The sequence below is a fragment of the Camelus ferus genome, chromosome 20 (genome assembly GCF_009834535.1).
Source record: "Camelus ferus isolate YT-003-E chromosome 20, BCGSAC_Cfer_1.0, whole genome shotgun sequence".
Lineage (NCBI taxonomy): Eukaryota > Metazoa > Chordata > Mammalia > Artiodactyla > Camelidae > Camelus > Camelus ferus.
In genome coordinates, this window is record NC_045715.1 from 35,198,775 (window position 1) to 35,221,354 (window position 22,580).

A 22,580-nucleotide genomic window follows, 5' to 3' on the forward strand; every position below is an offset into this window, starting at 1 on the left:
CACAAGTGTATCTCTCATCTGAACTATTTGAACGTGTTTTCTCTGTTCCTTTTACATATCACTTATGGATGGCCCCTATATTGTCCCTAAATAAATATCTTTTATCAATGTTAAAGAAAAACACAAACAGTGAACCACTAGGACACTCATCACATGTTTCTGTCATGATTCTTCTGTTGTCTGCCCTGTAGCTTCTGACCTCCTCTTAGGCAGGGAGCATATGGTATCAGTCTCTGTGCCCCCAGCACAGAGGCCAGCTCCCAGTCATCAAACAGTAGCTCGCTAAGCACCCAGCCAGGCCAGGCAGCATGCTAGCACTTCGTTTAGATTCTCTCATTTATCCGCACATTTATGGCACACCAGCCCATCCATCCGATGTGTAAAATGATCACCCACTTTACAGATGAAGAGACTGAACCTTAGTGGGTTCTAGGGCTGGCCCAAGGTCACCCCGGAAGTGGCTGCACTTGGCTCCAGGTCTCCCTGGGCTGTTTCTACGTTGACCTGATGGGGTATTTTTCCTCTGCCAATATGGATTAAGAAGAGTGCGTAGGAAGATTACGTTTTCTTGGCTAAAATCTGCAGTGCCCTGAGAAGCACTTGCTGTATCCCGCAGCAGAACGGCTTGGAAGGAGTAGGCCCATTTGGATCAACTGGATTTTGAACTTTTCTGAAGAAAGGCATTTGAGAAGTAGGAAGCACGGAAGAGCTCTGTCGATAGGCTAAGCGTCCATTGCTTTGCTCGGTAACTTCATGGGAAATTCTGCAGCCATTTTACGAAAGGATCGCTCTGTTCAACTGGCTTATTTATCATCTAAAAATTCCAAGTGCAAATTCAACATCTTTGAGGCCTGAAATTTATTGGGCACAGATTTGAGTTACCCAAGAGAGGCAAGTCCAGAACGACTTGCTTTCCAAAGCATAATTTAAAAACAAATCAACCAACCAACAACAACAAAAAAACCCCAAACAAAACGCCACAATCTTTGCAACTGGATTTTATGTTAAATTTAGGCCACATGTTAATTTTGTTTGACTGATAAAACACTTTCCAGAATATGCCTTTGTCTTTACCAACCTGCTCGATGGTTCATTTGTCTGTCTTTACTTTGAGGTTCAAGTTACTCTTGCTTATCTGAGATTTTCAAGTTCCCAGTGAAACTCGTGGATAATTTAAGATTAGGTACCTGGGGCAGGGGGTGGGGGGAGGATGTAGCTCAAGAGGTAGAGTGCATGTCTAGCATGCACAAGGTCCTGGGTTCAATCCCCAGTATCTCCTCTAAAAAGAAAGAAATAAATGAATGAACCTAATTACCTCTCCCAAAATTTAAAAAATAAAAATAAATTAAAAAAAAGATTATGTGCGCTAGAAATGTAGGCCACCATCAGTCATATCAATATTGATCTTTTTTTTCCTAATTTTCCCTCCTTTTATTTAATTACCATATTGTCATAATATTTTCCATTGTAAACATGCAACATTTTAAATTAAATTAAATCTTTGAAGACCAGTCTGTTGATCTACTTTCTATGCATAACATTGTTTCTATGGATAAATGTATTCATAGTTGCAAGCTATTAAAATATTACTAGAATTGACTTTTGGTAATTTTTTTTAATATTTTTTTATTGAGTTATAGTCATTTTACAATGTTGTGTCAAATTCCAGTATAGAGCACTATTTTTCAGTTATACATGAACATACAGATAATCACTGTCACATTTTTTTTTCGCTGTGAGCTACCACAAGATCTTGTATATATTTCCCTGTGCTATACAGTATAATCTTGTTTATCTATTCTACATTTTGAAATCCCAGTCTGTCCCTTCCCACCCCCCGCCCCCTTTGGCAACCACAAGTTTGTATTCTATGTCTATGAGTCTGTTTCTGTTTTGTATTTGTTTTTGTTTTGCTTTTTTTTTTAGATTCCACATATGAGCGATCTCATATGGTATTTTTCTTTCTCTTTCTGGCTTACTTCACTTAGAATGACATTCTCCAGGAGCATCCATGTTGCTGCAAATGGCGTCATGTTGTTGTTTTTTATGGCTGAATAGTATTCCATTGTATAAATATACCACATCTTCTCAATATTGATCATATTTATATTTCAATATAGTACTTCGTACTGTTAGAGCCCGTCTGATGATTACATTCTAATGTCATCTAGAAAACTCCAAAGCTTGAAAGGTATACCCTTCATCACCTTCCAGATGTCATTAAAACAGCATACCTAACACTCCATTTTACGAGATATGACTTGGCCTCACACTGGGGTGGGTAGCAGAGACAAGATCAGAAGGTTAGGATAAAACGGGATCTCGGTCCAACTCGGTCATTCTACCTATGAGAAAACTGAGGCTCGAAGAACGCTGTCTGCAGCCCCCGCCTCCCCTGCTGCACTTCCTAGCCCATGGCTCACCCCTGCTCGGCTCAGCCCCGCCTCACCGCAGTTTTGCCCATTTTGCTCTGTCTCCTTTAGGTTGCATCCCGTGCAGCCATGACGACCGCCATCCTGGAGCGGCTGAGCACCCTGTCGGTGAGCGGGCAGCACCTGCGCCGCCTGCCCAAGATCCTGGAGGACGGGCTGCCCAAGATGCCCGGCACCGTCCCCGAGAGCGACGTGCCCCAGCTCTTCCGGGAGCCCTACATCCATGCCGGCTACCGCCCCACTGGGCACGAGTGGCGCTACTACTTCCTCAGCCTCTTCCAGAAACACAACGAGGTGGTCAATGTCTGGACCCACCTGCTGGCGGCGCTGGCCGTCCTCCTGCGGTTCTGGGCCTTTGTGGAGGCCGAGGGCCTGCCGTGGACCACCGCCCACGCCCTGCCCCTGCTGCTCTACGTCCTGTCCTCCATCACGTACCTCACCTTCAGCCTCCTGGCCCACCTGCTGCAGTCCAAGTCCGAGCTCTCGCACTACACCTTCTACTTCGTGGACTACGTGGGCGTGAGCGTCTACCAGTATGGCAGCGCCCTGGTCCACTTTTTTTACAGCTCCGACCAGGCCTGGTACGAGCGCTTCTGGCTCTTCTTCCTGCCCGCAGCCGCCTTCTGCGGCTGGCTGTCCTGCGCCGGCTGTTGCTACGCCAAGTACCGTTACCGGAGGCCTTACCCGGTCATGAGGAAGGTCTGCCAGGTGGTGCCGGCGGGGCTGGCCTTCATCCTGGACATCAGCCCTGTGGCACATCGCGTGGTCCTGTGCCACCTGTCTGGCTGCCAGGAGCAGGCGGTCTGGTACCACACCCTCCAGATCGTCTTCTTCCTGGTCAGTGCCTACTTCTTCTCCTGCCCGGTTCCGGAGAAGTACTTCCCGGGCTCCTGTGACATCGTGGGCCACGGGCATCAGATCTTCCATGCGTTTCTGTCTGTCTGCACGCTCTCCCAGCTGGAGGCCATCCTCCTGGACTACAAGGGGCGACAGGAGATCTTCCTGCAACGCCACAGTCCCCTGTCCGTCTACACAGCCTGCCTCTCCTTCTTTGTCCTGGTGGCCTGCAGTGCCGCCACCGCAGCCCTCCTGAGACAAAAAATCAAAGCCAGACTGACCAAGAAAGATTCCTGAGGCTGGCAGGTGCGATGAGGCGTGGAGGCAGCCTGTTGTGGTTTGGGGAAAACTTGATACAACCAGGGGCGCTGACTTTTTGTTCTGAAGAGCAGGCTTTTCAATGAGTGCACATTTCCAGGGGTGGCTCTGGTTATGGCACTGGGAGGCCCAAGGATGCAAGAGCTTTGTGGTCATTGTCATTAGTGAGAGGACTGTTCCTTTCCCCGCTGGGCCACGGCCTTAGGAGACACAGGAAGGGACGGGACCTTGGCTTAGACTCGTCAGACACTGAATAAAGAGCCATCTTGATGCCTGAAAACTTAGCCGAGTTCTGACTGTGGCCTCCAGGGCAAGCCCTGGGCTGGAGGGATAATACAGTTGGACTGGACAGGGAGTTGGTGGCTGGACCACACTGTTTGAGATGGGCATCCTACCCAATGTTGGTCTTTGGTGATTGGATACATTGACCCAAGGGCCCGATTTCATTTGGATTTCAGATGGTCTGGGGTGGAGAAGTCAGAATCTTCAAGACGATTCAGTGAAACCCTTTGACGTAATACATTACTCGGTTCATTCGACTTCTGGTCCTTCTTCCCTTGCCCACTGTAGCACTGACCCTTTTCTCAGGATGATGTCTGCCTGGCTGTCTTCTCGAACATGCTGTTCACTCCCACCTGTACCTTGCGTGGTGACCTAGAGGCTGATGAAGCAGTCATCCTTCCAGGATAGGCCTAGATCCATGTGGACATCCAGGAAGTTTACTCTCATATAATACTAATGTAAACGGTACTAGAAAATGCAGTGCCAAGGGCCCCCACGTGGCCCAGCCAACAAGCATGGATACCACTGGGTGTCCTGGGACCCTTCTGTTTTAGACTGGGCATCGCAGGCTGACTCAAGATTTATTAGTGCTGCCGGATCTGGGGCTTGCTCCAGAGAATCTTCTCCAGATGTTCAGCATGTTCAGAAAACCCCTGGTAACATGAATTTGTTCTAAGAGTCCCACCAGGGGTTCGGTTATTTCAAGAGGAACCCAGGGTCCAGCTGCTTAAATAGAAGCTGCCCCAGAAAGGACTACGCTAGTTCAGGGTCCTCAGCTTTAGAGCAGCTTCAAATAATCAAGCCCCAGGACAGGCATGGGTGTGTGCGTGTGTGTGTGCGTGTGTGTGCACGCTCATCGTGGGTTGGTCCCCGAAGGCTCCTTTGGGTAAGAGCAGTGAACCAGGCGTCCCGTAGGCAGAATGCTCTGTTTAGGACATCGCTGTCCAGCAGCTGCTATGGGATGGGTGGTACTTGCAGTCACCGTGTTCTGGCCACGCAGCCCTCCCTGAGGACTGACTTCTGCACTGATCTGGTGAAGGGGGTGGCAGCGACAGGACTGTGGGAACCTCCCTAGAGGCTGCCTTTCTTATCAGTAAAAGGTCTCTGTTGACTAAAAAGAGAAGTGGTTTTTCACTCCCGTTTGATGAACCTCTTCTGTTACTGTTACTTTGTTGTCTTGGGGTCTCTGTTTTCTTCTTCTTGAGAGATGTGTGGGATTTGGGTCTTATAAACGGAAACGTACAAACGCTTCACTTAATCCATGGCCATGTTGAATTTTCAATTTTGGGGTCATTAGGTTAAGAAAAAAGAATTCATTGCCTTCCAACCCGTGGATGGAAGAAACTTCAGAACACCAGAATCACTTATCAATTCAGAAGACTCAACCAGTATTTCTGTGTGTGGAGGGGGGAATTCAGCAAAGCTTTCCTATAACCTTTATATCAAGAAAGCCTGTGTCTTATTAGCTCTGTTGTTCCCCTAGATGGATTTCTCCTGTTAATCGTCAAACCCCTGAACTTCTGTGCTACCCCGATGTCTTACACAAGCTTCTGGTGTTCAGACCAAGTTCACCGCCAATAAAGTTAGCAACACCGAACCGGGCTGAACTGCTAACGAGGGAATGGAAAGTTATGTCAACACAGCGCAAGTAGGGGGTCAGTTTTAAATGCGGACGAGAAAATGTCTGCAATGTTCGTAATTATGGATTCGGAGACGACATTCTTTTCAAAGTTGGAAGGAAGGTGTAAGTTATGCTCCTGACTATATCTGTGGTGGTTGTGGTGGGCAGTGATCTTTGAGCCAAATGCACATATTTTTCAAAGAGAACAGGAGATAGACCAAGACCAGCCTGTGCACAGAACCGTCTGTGACAAGTACAGATGGAGACACTGAACTTTTAGATATGAATACGAAATTCATAAAATGTTTATGTTAGTTTACACAAATATTGGTCCCTCAAGTGATTAGAAATTTAAAAAAATATTTTTATTCCCAAGAGATATTTGAGAAGCATTGAAGGAGGGAACTACTATCTCATAAGAAATTACCAGTATCTCACTGGAAATAGATCAACAGAAAACGCAGGTGTTTTTAACTACTCAGACTTTTAAGAGTTTAAATACTTAGTCCTTTGAACACATTTTCATGAAAGTGATTGTATCAGTAAGGCAGAGATCTAGTTTGTTTAAAAGGAATAATTAAGTATTTGATAAAGGAGATGGTTCTTATTAATCCACCAAAGCCGACAGTTGACCTCTCTGGGAAATTCGGCCGTTAAATCTCTCTCTTTTTAACTAAGCCTTGCAGCCAATCAAAAAGTAGATGCTTCTAAAACAAACTAAACTCTTACTCGTTTACATCTTCTTGGGAATACAGATTCTGATGGATATGTGTGCCGCCCCCACTAGAGGTCGGGAGAAGAGACAACAGGATGCAGCAAACTGAGGACACACTGCAGGCACTTCCTGACCTAGACTGACCAGAGAGCTAATGTGAACACTCTTTGGATGTTAGAGTTGCATTTCCTGCCTCGGCTGAAGGTGCCTCACTTATTAACAGTATTCTCAATCCTCTGCTGGAAGCTGGAAACGATAGCTCAGGCCACGGGATGGAGGCATTTGGTTCCTGCCTCAGTTGCCCACCTGTTCACCAGCTGTCCCTCCAATGCTTGAAAACGTTAGGTGGTTCACTTGGTGCACTGTAGTTCCAAGGGGGTCCTCCAGATGGCGCCCGTGTCTGACTCAGGGCGTGGCCACGGTCCCCTCCCCTGGGCCCCATGCCTTCCGCCTGATGGTGCTGGTCCTAGTGTTTGGCTTGATTGTGTGGCGAAGAAAAAAAATAGAACTATTTTCTGTTTATATAACTCTGCTTACACAAATGACAGTTAAACAGATTTTGTAAGTGGAATATTGTGCTGTCCACAGCTACCTCGTTCCTTTGACTAGGCCCTTCACAAAGGCTCCTTTGACAAGGCTCATCTTAGAGAAAGGTCTTATCTAGACAAACATTGTCCAGAAGGAGGAGATCAGGACACATCACAGCCACCTTGAAGAGGGAAAGTATAAAAGCTTAAAAAAGCCCTCCACACCCAGACTCCCCACATATGCTCCCTTCCGCCACATCCCCACTTGTGCGTCAGTCAATTGCTTCCCCCTCTTAAAAAGCTATGGGGTTGATTTCTCTGAGGATTTCAATGTAACTGAGTAAATATTTCTAATTTCATGGACAATAATGTTAAACATTCCAAACTTTTGAATTGATGGACCACATTTTTTTGAAACCTAAAAATTATGAATTATATATACTTTTATTGTACCATAACAGGTACTATAATGTATATGTTGTGAAATTTAGCAACTATCAACCAAGAGATTTTGCCCAAACCGTTTTTTATCAGCAGCAGGGACCCTGGACAGTTTGCAGATGCTTCTGTGGTCATGGTTAATAGGTCTACCCCTCTCCAGTTACTGATTTAGTGAGTATTTATGAGCACTGATTGGTGGCAGGTACCATGTTGGCACTGATGATACCACAGTGAGGGTCGGACACAGGGACCCTGCTTGCTAAAGCAAGACCAGCCTCTTCCCATCTTGGGCCATGACAGGGTCCCCCTCTCCAGGACTTGGTCCCCATCATAGCCCGAGGGCCAGATGGCCTGCCAAACCCACGGGAGGCTGGGACCTGCTTTGGAGCAGACCCTTTACAAAAGGACGGCACGCTCTCCTTTCCCCTCCAGAGGCTGGAAACACCTCCCACTCCAGCAAGACTGTCACCTGATGGTCATCTCCACCCTTCTTGCTACTCCCACTGCCTCTCCAGCCCGTCTGACTGCCCTCTAGTTGTTTTAATTCAGTCATGGGAACCCTCGACACATCCAGGCACAGAGAGAGACCCTATATCCCCACAGGCAGTACAGATGTCCCCAAAAGTCCCATCCGGTAGGGAAAGGGAAGTAGGTTCCAACCCGAGCACAGGTTCCTGACCTGGGAAGCTGGAACCAGCATCCTGCTCTCTGGCTGCCTCCTTTGGCGGGGGGGGGGGGGGGACCCCACCTTATCCCTTATCCCTTATGGAATTTTTACAGAAATAATTTAATATGGAAGGAACATCATTACATTAAGACAAGACATTGATTGCCCACTGTGAATCAGGTGCCCCTGAGAAAACACAGCTGTCACCCAGACTTGGGAGAAGTGGCAATCAACGTTTAAAGAGAAAAATCATTTAAATATTAACTTTGGGAGCACGTCTACTTAAGGGAAGGGCTTTTTCCCCAATATGACTCTCATAGGAAGTTATGCATGGAATTTTAGACTCCAGGAGGCCTTGACCAATTCAGAGGCTACAGAGTAGCACCTCAGATTTTATCAAGCTCTATGTCTTCCCAAGTATCTCCACATCCGTTTAGCTTCTAAAGAGTCCAATGAGGTAAAACCAAAAAGAGCATCATTAAACCAGAAAACACACTAAGAAAGTGGGATGACTGGCTCAGAGTCACGCAACTAGTCATGATTGGACTCAAACTTATTTTCCTCCCATTAAATTCAGGGCCCAGCTAATCCAGAAACATCAACACCGAACATTTGCAGAGCCCCTTACATTGTGGACAGCACTTTTACGGCTTGTGTATATTTCAGCCTGACCTCATTTTTAACTTTTGTTTCTAAATACCTCACGAATAGCCAGGATTGTATCACTTCTTTGCAGATTAAGGTGACTCTGCACCATGTCCCTGGATGTCAAATAAAGCATTCTCTGCATTTCACGGTCTCCTCTGAAGCTGGAAAGTCCCGTTGGCTACAGGCCCTTGGTGGCCCAGATGCTAAAGTCAAATCTCACTTTCCCGTCACGGCTTCTTAAAAAATACCTTTGAATCCTGGGAGGAGAAACTCACCTCGTATTGATTATCCTGCCAAGATTATGCAAGCCCTCTCTCTTTCACTGGGATTGTCAGTCCTTCAAACAACTGGCTCTTCCAGGGATTTTGACAGGTGATAATGACTTTAAGAACACGTGACTCTACCTTATAAAAGAGTTATGCGTATGTAGGAGGAAGCCCCCCCGCCCCAAAGTCATCGGTCAGTTCTCATGTTCAAGTCGTAAATGCTTATTAAAGAAAACCTAGAAAAATAGAGGAAAAAAGATAATACATGGGCCCATCACTAAAATGAATCTCTTCAAGGCAAGGATAAGGCTGTGTCAAAATGCTGTCAGTGGTAGGTAAATTAGCAGTGTGATAGAAAGATTCCAGAAAAGCCAGAAATTTTAATCATCCAACTACTTCCATTCTGCAAAGTATGAAGTCTCCAGTCTGGCTGGGTTTACAGGCATCCCCAGACGGTCACATGACACGCCCTCCTGACATCCCGTATGTAGGTCATTTGATAAGGCTGTGGCTGGGCCACCAGCTCCTGAATCGAGGCCAATGATACATTATCTCTCAGTGAAAGAATTCTGTGAAATGTGAGTCCAGCCCTCCGAGGGTCCTCCGCTAGGAAGGCCTTGGCTGGAGGCCAGTTCACTAGCCTGTTGAACTAGCGAGTTTGTGGACTCACCGGCAGTCACTCTACAAACACTGAGCCCTCAGGTGCCAGGCCCTGTTCTAGGCACCAGGGTGCAGCCACGGACAGAGCACAGATCCCGGACCTTGGGGAGCTTACCCTGGGCGGTGGGGGAGACTGTGAAACAAATGACACACGAAATAAATTAATTAGTTACATACTGTGTTAGAAGAGGATGATGCCAACAAGGAACAAGGAGCAAGGCCAGAGGGGAGGGGCAAGTGTGCAGTTCTAACCAGGATCAGGGGAGACTGCAGAAACCAGTGGGGGAGAAGCAGCTCTGCCTTTCTCCCTGACAGAAGGAAGAACAGAAAGGGCCCCGAGGCCAGAGCATACCAGGAATCACAGGCCAGCACGCACAGAGAGGGCAGCAGAGCAGGGGATGAGGGCAGGCTGTGAGAGCCTTGTCAGGACTTGGGCTTTTACTGTGACTTTAGGATGGGGGATGCGGGGAAGACTCCTGCCCCTGAAAATTACAGGGTAGCTGTTTACCTCTACAGGCTAATTACTAATTGCACATGAACCTGCCTGTAGAAAACAGCCAACGCTGTTGCCTGGGGTCTTCACAGAACCAGGCTATCATCAAGTCCTCCCATGTGTGGGCCTGGCCCAGCAGACTGTGTTCCTGTGGACACACTCTCGTGCTCATAGGATTCTTCCCAAATTCTTCTCCGAGCATTTTTTTTAAGTGCCTGGAATGCTGACCTCCACTCCCCAGATAAGGTTTGAAAGTTTCCTTGTCCTGCTGACACTGGTCTGGACTCTGGTTTATTCTCCAGGCAGAAATGCAATGAAACGTCCAAGGCAGAGTCTGCAAACTAGGAATCATAAGAATTTGAACAGTTTACGTTGTTTAGTGATGACTCTTTGCCAAGTTCTTAACTGAGCTCTTAAATTCTTTCACTTAACCTCAGACCTCCCTGTGAGGTAGGTACTCATACTGCCTTCATTTTATAAATGAGGAAACTGGCAGATTAAGTAAATTTACCCCAAACTCTCTGGCTCTTCAGTAATAGAGCCTCACAGAAACTGAGGCCTTTGAGTTGAATATCCAGAATCCATATTCTCAATTGTGAAAACAGAGTGAACGTAGAAGGCCCTTTTGTCTCACTTCCCTGCTGCCGGTCGCAGGAACAGGGAAAAGTGTAGCACTGAGGGGGAGCTGTAGTGAGGACTGGCTTTGTCCTGATGATACATGAAATAAACCTAAAGCTGCAGCTCGGGCTTCATGACTAGACACTTGGGCCACGCACAGGTCCCTAGGCTGTGACCATTGAAGTGATGCCAGTGATGAGATTTTTGAACACGCTTTGTGCCTGAATCCAAGGTGGACCTGGTCACATTGCAAACGTGTCTCCAGGTTTGTCTGTAACCACTTGAAAGACCTCCAAGGACTCCGGGCAGCTCGGAGAACCACTGACTTACGTTATCTGTCTACACTTCTCTCGGGAGCCCTTCCTTGTTTCTCCCATTCCTCCCTGAAGTGGATCAGAGCACGCTCCCGGTTACAACAGTTTCTTAACTTCATAGCCACAAGCAAAATATCTCCACTCAGTGTTTTTTTTTTCTTCCTCTCTCAGACAAGAACAAATTATCTCAGAATCTAAGTTTGCCATTGAGGGGTGGGGTGGGGAACCTCAGTGCAAAGTTCGTGTCCAATCAGGGAGAGTGGCAGTTGTGATTATTATGATTTCTATCACCTCTGGCCAGGAGGGGGCTGTGTGTTCTGTCCATGCTCGCCCGCCCTCCCTGTGGGCTCCAGACGTTTCTCCCCAGAGCGGGTGGCGGGGGGTGGGGGTGGCTGGCTGCCCTGGGGAAGGGATCGCTCTCCACCCATCACAGATGATGTGTCACCCCCCGCTCCACCGAGGTTCGGCATGTGCCTTGGTGGGAGTTCCTTCTTCGACACTGTCCTGCATGTCACCGACCATCACAGGCATCAGCAGAGAATCTTCCCACGATGCTGGTACCCAGACCCACCCGGACAGGCTGGCAGCCCAGTTCTTTCACACTGTGGTCCCCAGGTCTTCTCAGCTGGTGGAGGAAACTCCACTCCACTCACTCATTTTTCACTCTTTGATTCCCATCTGTCGTGGCTTGGATTATGTCCCCCCAGAAGATAGGCTGATGTTCTAACTCCCGGAGTTGCACAATGTTGCCTAATTTGACAGCTGCAGATGTCAGTGGCTAGGAGGTCGTACTGGAGTGGGGTGGACCCTTAGTCCAATGTGACTGGTGTCCTTATAAGAAGAGACGCGGAGGGAGGGTGAGGATGCCCGGCCACATGAAGGCACAGAGACACACGGGCAAGAAGAGGCTGACGACGGAGGCTGAGGCTGGGGTTATGCTCGCCACGGAGCGCCAAGGGTGGGTCTGGAGGGAGAGTGTGGCCCTAGCGAGATGGCGATTTCTGCCTTCTGGCCTCCAGCACTGTCAAAGCGCAACCTTCTGCTGCTTTGCGCCCCGGCCGTGCTGCAGGGCGATGGCAGCCCGAGGGGATGAACACCCCGTCCTGGCCAGTCTCGGGCTTGCCTCTCTTCCACTGAGGCCGCTCGCCTGCCCGGTGGCCCCGGTCTCTTGGCTCATCAAGCATGGGAGAGAACAGACCCTGGAGACCCCATCCTCCCCCGACCCACGCCCTAGTAAGGGGGAAACGGGACCTGCTGGTCCCAGGTGTGAACTCCGTGGAAACACTCACAGGAAGCTTATCACTCGTGTGAACACAGCAGCACCTCTGTCGCAGGAGGTTAAATCCAGGGACTAAATTCCGAATGGCCGGTTTCAGCGTGGCCACGTGTGTTTCCCAGCTGATGCCACCTTGTGGAAGCAGGTGCTCCTGGGCCCACCTTGGCGACTTCCCACCCCGGTCCCTGTCTGATCCCAGCTCCCACAGCTGCCCCACCCACCTGCGAGCATCCTCGTCCTGGGCTGCAGAGGCTTCAAAGGCAGAGTCTGCTCTCATTGCCCAGTGGTGATGGAAAGGACATGGTGACCCTGGGACAGGGGAAGAGGTCCATGGTGCTGGGGGAGGGTCCCGTCCCCAGCCTCTCCCACGATGCGCAGGAGGACCCTTGGGTTTTTTTGTAACCCAAACCTCAGAGAGAGTTTGGAGTCCCTCCTGCCCTCTAAAGTGATCTGGAGTGTGTGTGTGTGGTGTGTGTGTCTGTGTCTGTGTGTCTGTGCATGGGAGATATTTATAGAGAGTTTAGGGGAAGAGAGAGGGAAGAAGAAAGACTTAAGTCACATGTGCCAAACCTTCTAAATGCTCCACAGGCTTTAGACTTTCGTGTTTAGTGCCAATGCACTTGCTCCCTCCCCTCTCTTTTTTTTACTGTACGTCTTTAATTAATCATCTCTCACTTTTCCAGTCCCCAGTCGCTCTGCAAACATTCAGAGTACTGCCCCGGACAAGGCTACCGGCAGTCACTGAGCTCTCACTATGTACCAAGCTCTGTTCTTCGTGCTCACATGTTTATGCTCACAATCTTACGAGTTGTGAATAATTATTATTATCCATGTTTATAGTAAGGAAGGGTTAGAACCCTCCCCCAGGTCACAGAGCTGGTGAGTGACAGAATCAGGACCTGTACCCTGGCTCCGGAATCCATGCTTTTATTTTTTTTTTTAATTTTAACTTTTCAATGATAGGAAATGTCAAATATATACAAAAGTAGGCAGAATTAGTTAATGAATGCCCATGTAATTATGCCAACAATGGTCAACTTCTGGTCAATCTAGTGTCATCTATACACCTCCCCACTTCCTCCTTCCCATATTATTTTTAAAAATTATTTTATTTTATTTTATTGAGTTATAGTCAGTTCCCATATTATTTTGAAGCAAATCCCAGACATCTTGTCATTTTCTCTGTAACACACCCTTGAGAATGTATCTCTAAAAGATGAAAACATTCTAACAAAACCACACTACCGATCATGCCTAAAAAAATGGAAGAACAATTCCTTAACATTCTCACATTCGAATTCCCAGTGCTCTCATAGTAAGTGGCATTTTCTTTTTAAAGTGTACTTGTTTGAATCAGGATCTCAACAGGACCCACGCGTTGCAGTTGGTTGACTTGTTATTTAAGTCTCTTTTAATCTATTGGTTCCCCTTCCATCTCACTCTTTCTCTCCCCTCCTCCTTGAAATTCATTTTTTGGCAAATTAAAAAAAAAAGGGGGTCACCTGTCCCAGAGAGCTTCCTTAGGTCTATGCTCTCAACCAACACGTTCTGTCTGTGCGGAGCTATGATGTGGACCCCTCCTTCCATAAGATTTCAGAGAGGGGACAGCTCTAGACCCTGGACCCAGTGGGGCTCACTCACTAACTCTGTAAAATCATAACTAAAATTTGCACTTGTGAGTATGTGCCCTGGGGGGAGGCAGGACCTATAACTTTCACTAACTTTTCAAGACAATTAATGTTCATTAATTTGGGTCCAGATTTCTCATTTTAGAGGTGAAAAAAACCCAGAAACACAGGTTGATAAGTTGTCTAAGCTTGCACAAATATTCATCACACAGTGAGGACGTGAACAGGCTCCCAGGACTCCTGGCGTTTCACTTTCTGTTTCATGCTGCGTGCATTCTGTTCCATGCTGCATGCATTTTGTTCCATGCAGCATATGTGAGAGGAGAGAAGGAAGAGTGGGTTGAGATGCTCAACGGTAGAGGAGGAATCAAAGGCATTTCCCCATATTCAAGAGTGCCATTTACCTGAATCAATTTGTAATCCATGTTTGGAATCTAAACCTGAAATCAATATTACTGCTACGTCACTCTAACTCTTCTCTTTCCCCATCTTGCAAGGAGCCTGGGTAGGGCAGAAGGTGCTAAGATCAACGATCTCTCATATACTGAAGAAGGGGTATCTTTCCCAGCTGCGTGAGGACTGAGGTTGAGTGTCAGAAATGCTCAGTTGGTAACCAGTCATTAACTGATGGTTTCTTAATCTCTTTTGGTCTGGAGACTTCTCATCAGTGAAATGAGGGTCTGGGTTATGTCAATCACTTTCCAAGTTTTTCAACTCTGACCACAATAATACTCATAATACCGATGGGAATGTATGTATATATCTTGAATTTTTTTTTTACTGAATTATTCTTACCCATTCAACATAGGATGCATCTAGATAATTTATATTCTATTTCTTTTTTTTTTAAATTCTGGTCGTTGCCACAATCATTAAGTTGATCTTAAGACTGAGTAATGCAGATCCACTGGTAGTTTGAAAAATTCTTTACCAGGTGATTTCCAAGTCATCATTTGTTCACTTACTTGGTCTGTCATTTTACGACTGTTTATTGACTATGAAGTGCCAAGCACTGAGATGGAAGCTAAGAAAACAGGAATGAGCAAAACCAAGGAGCTCTCCTTAGGAAGCTCTGGGTCTGTGAGGTCATGTGTGACAGGCTTTTTCAAAGGGAAGGGAATTCCGACTGAATCAGCTAAAGTCACAGAATGAGTTTGACTTAAGAGAAGAAAAAGCAGCAGAAACAAGTTTTTTCAACCCCCCTGGCAGGAGCCCACTGCAAGACTAAAATAAAGACTAAACCCAAATTGTGTGGTTTTGTGTCAAATGAAGATTTCCTGTGGGTCCAAAATCTGCTCCAGGGTCTGATTGGAAATCACTGTGGAGGCTTCTTTTTCCCTACTTTGCAAAGATCAAAATGTTTGACCGGCACTCTTTTTAGATAAGCGATTCCAGAGACCATGGAGTGATAGGAATGAAGGGTAGAGAGTATCGGACTGAGGGACATGCCCTTGCAAAGTCTGATCTGCAAAATCACTCACTAGCCGCACCCCCAGCACTTTTCAAACCTGCAGGTTGGTAATTGGCTTTGCTTTCCAGAAACCATGTTGTACCGCCTCCATCCAGCAGATGGCAGTAGAGCACCACAGTCGCTGAGGAAACACCCAGTAATCAATCCGTCTTCCTCTCCCTCCCTCTTCCCCTCCCTCTCCCTCCATCCCTCCCTCCCTCTTCCCCTCCCTCTCTCCTAGCTTGCTTGATATTTGTCTTGTGATTTTAGGTACTGAAGAATAAGGATGTCACAGGATGGTAAACAAATTCTGGGTAAAGCCAGCTCTGGGCAAATGCCGAAAAAGGTGACGTTTATTTTAGGCAACTGCTTGCAGCCTCCTCCCACCAGGAGTCTCTGGGAACCACCATCCAGCATGAGGCCCTCTTTCAGGGTGGGCCTCCTGGCAGTCTGATCTTCCCATTTTTCCGATCCCCCAAGATTTGAAGCACCTGCTCAGGTCATGCAACATCCCTGTGGTCTTAGGAGTCCAGGCTTTCTGTACAGCCTTCCAACCATGGCACTTTCCATGTTAGCTGCTGGATGGCCAGGTCCCACCCTCTCCTGTGGATTCCACAGGTGGGAAATAGTGCGTGCAGACCAGTGATGAGAGCAGTCCACTCCGAGTCATGTTTGGGAGAAATGGGATATAAACGCTTAACCACACCCAACCTCCTTAGGGTTCGAGCAGTCTTCTGGAGTCCTGTCTTTTTTTTCTCCCCTTCTTCCCTGTCCCTGTGCTTTTTAGCACTGATGCAATACTGCCTGAACCGTACCTCCCCCCCATCCCCCACCTCAGAGGCGGTGGCCTTTTTGTGAGGCCCGAGACCCAGAGATGTTTTCCTTCATCATGCATTTCTCCAGTCCGAAAGTACTTAAAGCACTCTGTTAGCCATTTAACTAGCTCTTCTAGGAAAGAAAGGCATTTAAGCCGAAGGCACTCCCCCAATAGAAACAGATGCCACAATGGACAATGGACTTAGGCATGACTCACCCTTTCCAGGCCCCCCGTCCGGGCTCCTTCTCTGCCCAGCCCAGGGAATACAGACCCCAGTGCAACCCTGCAGTTAGTCCACACGGCTCTTCCAAGTGGATCCTAATGCCGCAGACTTACTTTTATTAAGAGAGAGGGCTGGGGGGTGGGGGGATCACATGAAAGGTAAGAGTTTAAGGTTATCGTGAAGAGCCAGGAAGGATTATAGTTCCCAGTGTTTCTGAGGTTGAACTTGCCATCTTGAAATATTCTCCCAGTGGCTGGCTTCTGTCAACTGAAAAAAAAAAAAAAAAAACCAAAAAGCCGCACAATCTAAAAGCTGAGAATGACATTTTATTCCGCGGATTTTCTGAGAACTCAAAGTCAGGGAGGCAGCCTCTTAGACAGCTCTGAGGACTGCTCCGAAGAGATAAGGATGGAGCCAAAATATACAGTTTCTGCAACCAAAACCAGGTAGTCAGAACATCAAAAGATTACTGTTAAAGAAAACCAGACACCTCGAGTTAAGGAATTTAGTGCTTTTCTATCTATGGGAAGATGCAAGAGTCTGGGCTCATTGAAATCATTTCTTTGATGTGCACCTTAGCTCTCTAGGGCCAGTACCCTGCTCTTCTCCATCCTGAACCCCCTCTGGGTGCACGGGGTGGGGGTGGGGGGCTGTAGTGGCTGAAGGCTTGTTGGCTGCAACATCTTCTGTTTATTGATATGGCAGGCGACATTCTGTGTTCCTTCTAGGGGTGTGCTAAGATATAATGCAATGGACAGATTTTTTAAAGTCTTCAGTAAGTTCAACCATGCATTGATTTTTAAAAATGTATTAAACACCTACGTGAAGGTGATCCTCCAATAGAAAATAAAAAATTTTAAAGGTAAAAAAAAAAAAGAGAAGGGGGACAAAAATGGGAAATAGAAGCTGGGGGAGGAAACCTTATTAGAAAAGACACTCCGGGCAGGATGTGGAGACAGCTACCAATAACTGCTTCAGGTGCCGATGGCTCATGGATTGATGTCCTGGGCCCCCTGAGGTTTACGCCCATTAGTGAAACCCAACAGGGGGATTTGCTCTGACAAGCAGCAATAAAACTAAAGCCGCTGTCTGTACTGGCAGTAAACTCCCCGTGACATGCAGATATGCCTTCTGCGTCAGGCTAGCTACTCTGTCACTTTCCTAAACTGGCTCATTATCAGAAACAGCTGTTACAAAAATCAGATTCCCTGGACCCCATTTCAGACCTAATGAACTTAATGTCTGAGCACCTGGGTTTTGTTTGCTTTTTGCTTTTCTTTTCAAGCTCCTCAGCGTGCATGGATAGCTTTTTTTCCCCTTCCTTAAAATGTTTCAGGAACAGGATTATGGTTCTTTTAAGGAATAATAATTTAAACAAGTTTTGTAAAACGAGTGTATGATTTTGACACGATGCCACCTCGCTTCTTTCTTATGATTTAGTTTTCTCTGTGAAGGAGATGCGTTTCCCTTCGTGGTTCACGGCGGCTGCAGGGAGTAGAAACTAAAGACCAGGAAAATGGGGATCCTGTAGTTTTCAGTCAACAAATATTGAGTGTCCTGCGGTGAATATGCAAGACCCCGAGGCCAGGCCGACAGGAACTGGGAGAGTGAGGAACTGCAGGGATTGATCGCAGAATAAAGAAAGGTAACGTGGGGAAAAAAAAAAAGAGTGGGAGGATTAGGGACGAGACGGTTGCATTCGCTCACTGCACATCCTTGAGCAACAGTTATGACGATGAATAATCCGCAGCCCCAGCCCCCAAGGAAGCACAGGTCCGGGAGCGGTAACACTTTCCACCGGAGCCGCGCACTGACAGTTCGGCATGTCCCAACCCAAGCGGCAGGGAGCGGCGAGGAGCGGGTGGGGCTAAGAGAAAACCTCCCGCCGCCGTAGCCGATCCAGGGCCCGCTGGGACCCGGGAACTCGCGGCGAGAACTATCGCGTCAACACAACCGCCTCCTCCCGCCCCGCTACGTCCCGCTCCCACGTGGCCGCGCCCAGAGCGGGAGGGGCGGGGCCAGCTCGCTGCGGCCACCCTCCCGCGAGAGCGCCCAGGTTCGCGGGTGGCGCACGCGCAGACCTGAAGCGTCCGCGTCTCAAGCCCCGCCCACCGCGCGAGCGCTCGGGATGTTTGGCGTTACCATGGAGCTCGGGGCGCCCCGGGAACGCGGCTTGTCACCCCGGCCGTCCGGGAGGACCAAACCCCACCCAGGTGGCGGCGGCGAGAGCGGCTGCGATGGTGTCCAACCCAGTGCACGGCCTGCCCTTTCTCCCGGGCACGTCCTTTAAGGACTCCACGGTGAGGACTTCTCCGCCCGACCCTCACCTGTCCCCACTCCTGGGCGGCCTCGCAGGGCTCGCCGCTTACTGAGCCTCCTTTCTCGTCCATGCAAGTTTGTCCTCTTTCCCTTCAACCCTGTCCTCTGCGCCAGCTCTGTTCGCTCGTCTCCCCCACCCAGCCTCACCCCCTCTGCCCGTCCTTTGCCCTCCGCCCACCCCTGTAGTTCTCCCACTCCACCCCGGCAGTCTGTTGGCCTCCCAGCGTTCTTCCCGGGTGCTCTGCGCCTCTAGCCCCGGCCTCTTCTCCCTCGAGATCACTGTTTCCCACACCTTGCTCTCCCTAGCTTGTTCTCCCACCTCGTACCCCTCTCTGCTCAGCTCCTTCCTTAGCCGCCCCCACCTCCCCAAGCCTGGGCAACTTCTCCGACTCAGCCTCTCTACGCCTTCATCCTCATTTCCACAGCCCCCTCCCACCCACTCTCCCCAGGCCCGGCATTCCCGCCTCGCCTTCCTCCTCCTCTTCTGAGTCCCAGACCCAGTAATCTCTACCACTCCCAGCTGCGTTTCCTGTCGAATGAACCATTTCCACCTATTTGCTTCTTTCTGCCGGTCCTTGTCCGCAGTCTCCTCCCTTCTCATTTATGCTTCTGCCAAACCCCATCCCTTTTCTGTCCAGCACTTCTGCCTTTTCTGCAGTCGAGTCCCACCTTCACCCTGTTCTTGTTTCCTTTCCCAATTGCTTTCACCAAAAGTTAGACTTTAAGCACTTGGCCATCTTCTCCCAAACCATCCTTAGGTGCTTTGCAGGAGATAATTTTAGTTCCCTCCACAAGTGATTTGTTGCTGTTTTTTCTTTCCCTAGCCCTTTTCTTTTCACTTTAACATATTTATAAAAGATTCCTGTTTAGATTTTTTCACTCCTCCCCTACCTTAAATGTTTTTATTTGCATCCTCTAGACAAAGTTGAAGAGAAAAAAAAGGTTTTGTGAGTTTTTTTCTCCGACATAGTTTAGCCCTTGACAGAATTATTATTTGTTTTAATTCTGAACTATACATGGGAAGATCAACACTGAAATTGAATAGGCTGATTATCGGAGATGAAGCAATAATAATTTATATTTATATAGTTTAATAAACTATGACTTCCTCTCCTTGGTCGTAAAGGTAAGATAAAATACACCATCAGTTTATTTTCTTTGGGGGAATGAGTTGAAATTGAAAGTTTGGTGAGGGAATTTGGATTCTGAATATCTTCTTCATAATTACTCCTGCATTAAGACAGAGCATCCTAGGTTGTTTTCTGTTGTTGTTGTTTTCAGTGGACTTTCGGTTTTATGTAACTTATTAAACGTTGCAGGCAGGTTCTTTCCCTGGGCGGGACAGCTTACCATTTGGTGTTGGTGAGTGTGCATTCCCTGAGAGGCAGGGCTGAGTTGATTTGGGAGGTGCCAGAGGTGTGGATTGGAGGTGCCAGGCTCTGAGAACATATATTGCTGTACTCCAAGTAAGATGAACCGTGCATTGGGCATATTCCAGATTTTAATTACAGTGGCCAAGTGCCAACCAATTCGCCTTGAGAAACATGGTCACTGTCTTCAGCCTTGAAGAACAGGTGTGTGTAATTCTCAAGGCCTTTAATAGGCGAACCATGAAGAGTAAAGTGGGGAGCCTGAGGTTGCCTTGCCTGGGGTGCCCATGAAATCCACTAAATAAAGGTCATACAGCTGAGTGATGGGAGAGGTGTCTGTCTAAAATGGGGGGAGCAACTGGAGCAGCTGATGTTGCTTCTGTGTTAAGAGGTGGGAGAAGAGCTTGATGTTACACAAGTTACCCCGTGAAGACATCAGCTCAGCCCGTTTTATTCTGTGTCATTTGTATAGTGTCCTGTTAACTGACTCGTGACCCTGAACGTATGACCCTTAAAGTCCACGGTCCGTAACTTTTGGCAAAAGAAATTTACTCTATTGCACCTTTAATGTTAGTATAGATCTTGAAAGATGGTAGGTTGGGCTGCAAAGGCATTAGGAGGTAAGTGAATAGGTTTTTTTCCATAAAAAATATATTTTATGATTAATCCTAAATTACATATATGTGTGTGTATGTATATGTATGTGTGTAAATATGATTTTGGATGTAACATTGCAAAGAACAGAAAAAGGAAAACCATTTCCATCGAATTAACAATCTACTGTATTTGAAAAGTTGTTAAGATAGTAGACCTTAACTGTTCTCAACACCCAAAAAATGGTAATTATGTGATTGGATGCAGATGTTAGCTAAAGCTATAGTACTAATCATTTACAAAATACAAGCATATCAAATCTACAGGTTGTACACTTTAAACTTACACAATATTATATGTCATTTATGTCTCAGTAAAGCTGGAAAAAAGTGGAAAGGAAAATTAGAGATTGTTAATTTGCTATCATCAATGAGATTGTTTTAATTTCTCTTTCAGATAGTTCACTGTGGTATATAGAAGTACAGCTGATTTTTGTATATTGATTTTGTATCCTGAAACTATACTGAATTTGTTGACTGGTTCTAATAGTTTTTTGGTGGAGTCTTTAGGGTTTTATAAATATAAGATCGTATCACCTGTAATAAAGACAGTTTTACTTCTTCTTTTCCTAGTTGGATACTATTTATTTCTTTTCCTTGCCTAATTGCTCTGGCTAGAACTTCCAGTACTACGTTTAATAGGAGTGGTGAGAGTGGGCATCCTTGTCGTGTTCCTGATTGTAGAGGAAATATTTTCAGCTTTTTACCATTGAGTGTGATGTTAGCTGTGGGTTTGTCATATATGACCTTTACTGTGTTGAGATATGTTCCTTCTATAGCCAATTTATTGAGCATTTTTTATCATGAAACGGTGTTGTATTTTGTCAAATGCATTTTCTGCATCTATTGAGATGATCATATGATTTTTATCTTTCATCTGTTGATGGGATGTATCATATTTACTGATTTGCATATGTTAAACCATCCTTGCATCTCAGAAATCAGTTCCACTTGACCATGGTGTGTGATCCTTTTAATGTGCTGTTGAATTTGGTTTCCGAGTATTTTGTTGAGAATTTTACCATCTATGTGCATCAGGGATATAGGTTTGTAATTTTCTTTTCTTGTAGTTTCCTTGTCTCGTTTTGATATCAAAGTAATGCTAGCCTTGTAAAATGAGTTTGGGAGTGCTCCCTCTTCTTTAATTTTTTGCAAGAATTTGGGAAAAGGTTGGCATTAATTCTTCCTCAAAGGTTTGATAGAATTCACCAGGAAACTGTCTGGGCTTTTCTCTGTTAGGAGGTTTTTAATTACTGATTCAATTTCCTTACTTGTTATTGGTTTGTTCAGGTTTTCTATTTCTTCATAATTAAATCTGGGTAGGTTTTCATTTCTAGGAATTTATCCGTTTCTTCTAGGTTATCCAGTTTGTTGGCATATAACTATACATGGTAATTTCTCATGATCCTTTGTATTCTGTGGTATCAATTGTAATGTCTCCTTTTTCATTTCTGATTTTGAGTTCTCTTTTTTTCTTAATCTAGCTAAATGTTTGTCAGTTTCATTTATCTTTTCAAAGAAAAGCTCTTAATTTCTTTGATTATTACTATCATTTTTCTAGGCTCTTTTTCATTTATTTCTGCTCTAGTCTTCATTATTTCCTTTCTTTTGCTAACTTTGCACTCCCTTTCTAGTTTCTTAAGGTTTAAAGTGAAGTGGTTTATTTGTGATCTTTCTTATTTCTTAATGTAAGCATATATCATTAGAAACTTACCTCTTAGAACTACTTGTGCAGCATCCTGTAGGATTTCATTTTTGTGCTTCTGTTTTCATTTGTTCAAGCTTAATTTTTTTAAATTTCCATTTGATTTCTTTGACGTGGTTGTTCACGGCTGTGGTTTTTAATTTCCACATATTTGTAAAATTTCCACCTTTCCTCCTGTTACTGATTACATACTATTGTGACTGATATGATTTCAGCCTTCTTAAATTTGCTGAGGCTTATTTTGTGACCCATCTTGTGATCTATCTTGGAGAATATTCTGTATGTGCTTGAGAATGAGAG

At 46.4% G+C, this 22,580-nt stretch overlaps 2 protein-coding genes across 13 annotated transcripts in view; both read left to right on the forward strand.

Annotated features, from left to right (window-relative positions):
• The window catches only part of PAQR8 (progestin and adipoQ receptor family member 8), a 101,771-nt gene extending 93,821 nt beyond the window's left edge, over positions 1–7,950 (forward strand). For 10 of the 11 annotated variants that reach the window (XM_032463263.1, XM_032463267.1, XM_032463262.1 and 7 more), the window contains one exon: positions 2,484–7,950. In XM_032463263.1, coding sequence (XP_032319154.1) covers positions 2,502–3,566 — 1,065 coding nt within the window. In that variant the 5' untranslated portion in view covers positions 2,484–2,501 and the 3' untranslated portion in view covers positions 3,567–7,950. The remainder of the gene's footprint in view (positions 1–2,483) is intronic. The other variant, XM_032463259.1, reaches the window with a different exon arrangement.
• The window catches only part of EFHC1 (EF-hand domain containing 1), a 107,827-nt gene that overhangs the window by 34,533 nt on the left and 50,714 nt on the right, over positions 1–22,580 (forward strand). The window contains exon 1 of one of the 2 annotated variants that reach the window (XM_032463258.1): positions 18,251–18,533. The exons of the other annotated variant lie outside the window; for it this stretch is intronic. Within the exon in view, the coding sequence (XP_032319149.1) occupies positions 18,471–18,533 (63 nt within the window). The 5' untranslated portion in view covers positions 18,251–18,470. Of the gene's footprint in view, positions 1–18,250; positions 18,534–22,580 lie in introns of those variants that run through there. 2 annotated transcript variants of the gene reach the window in all.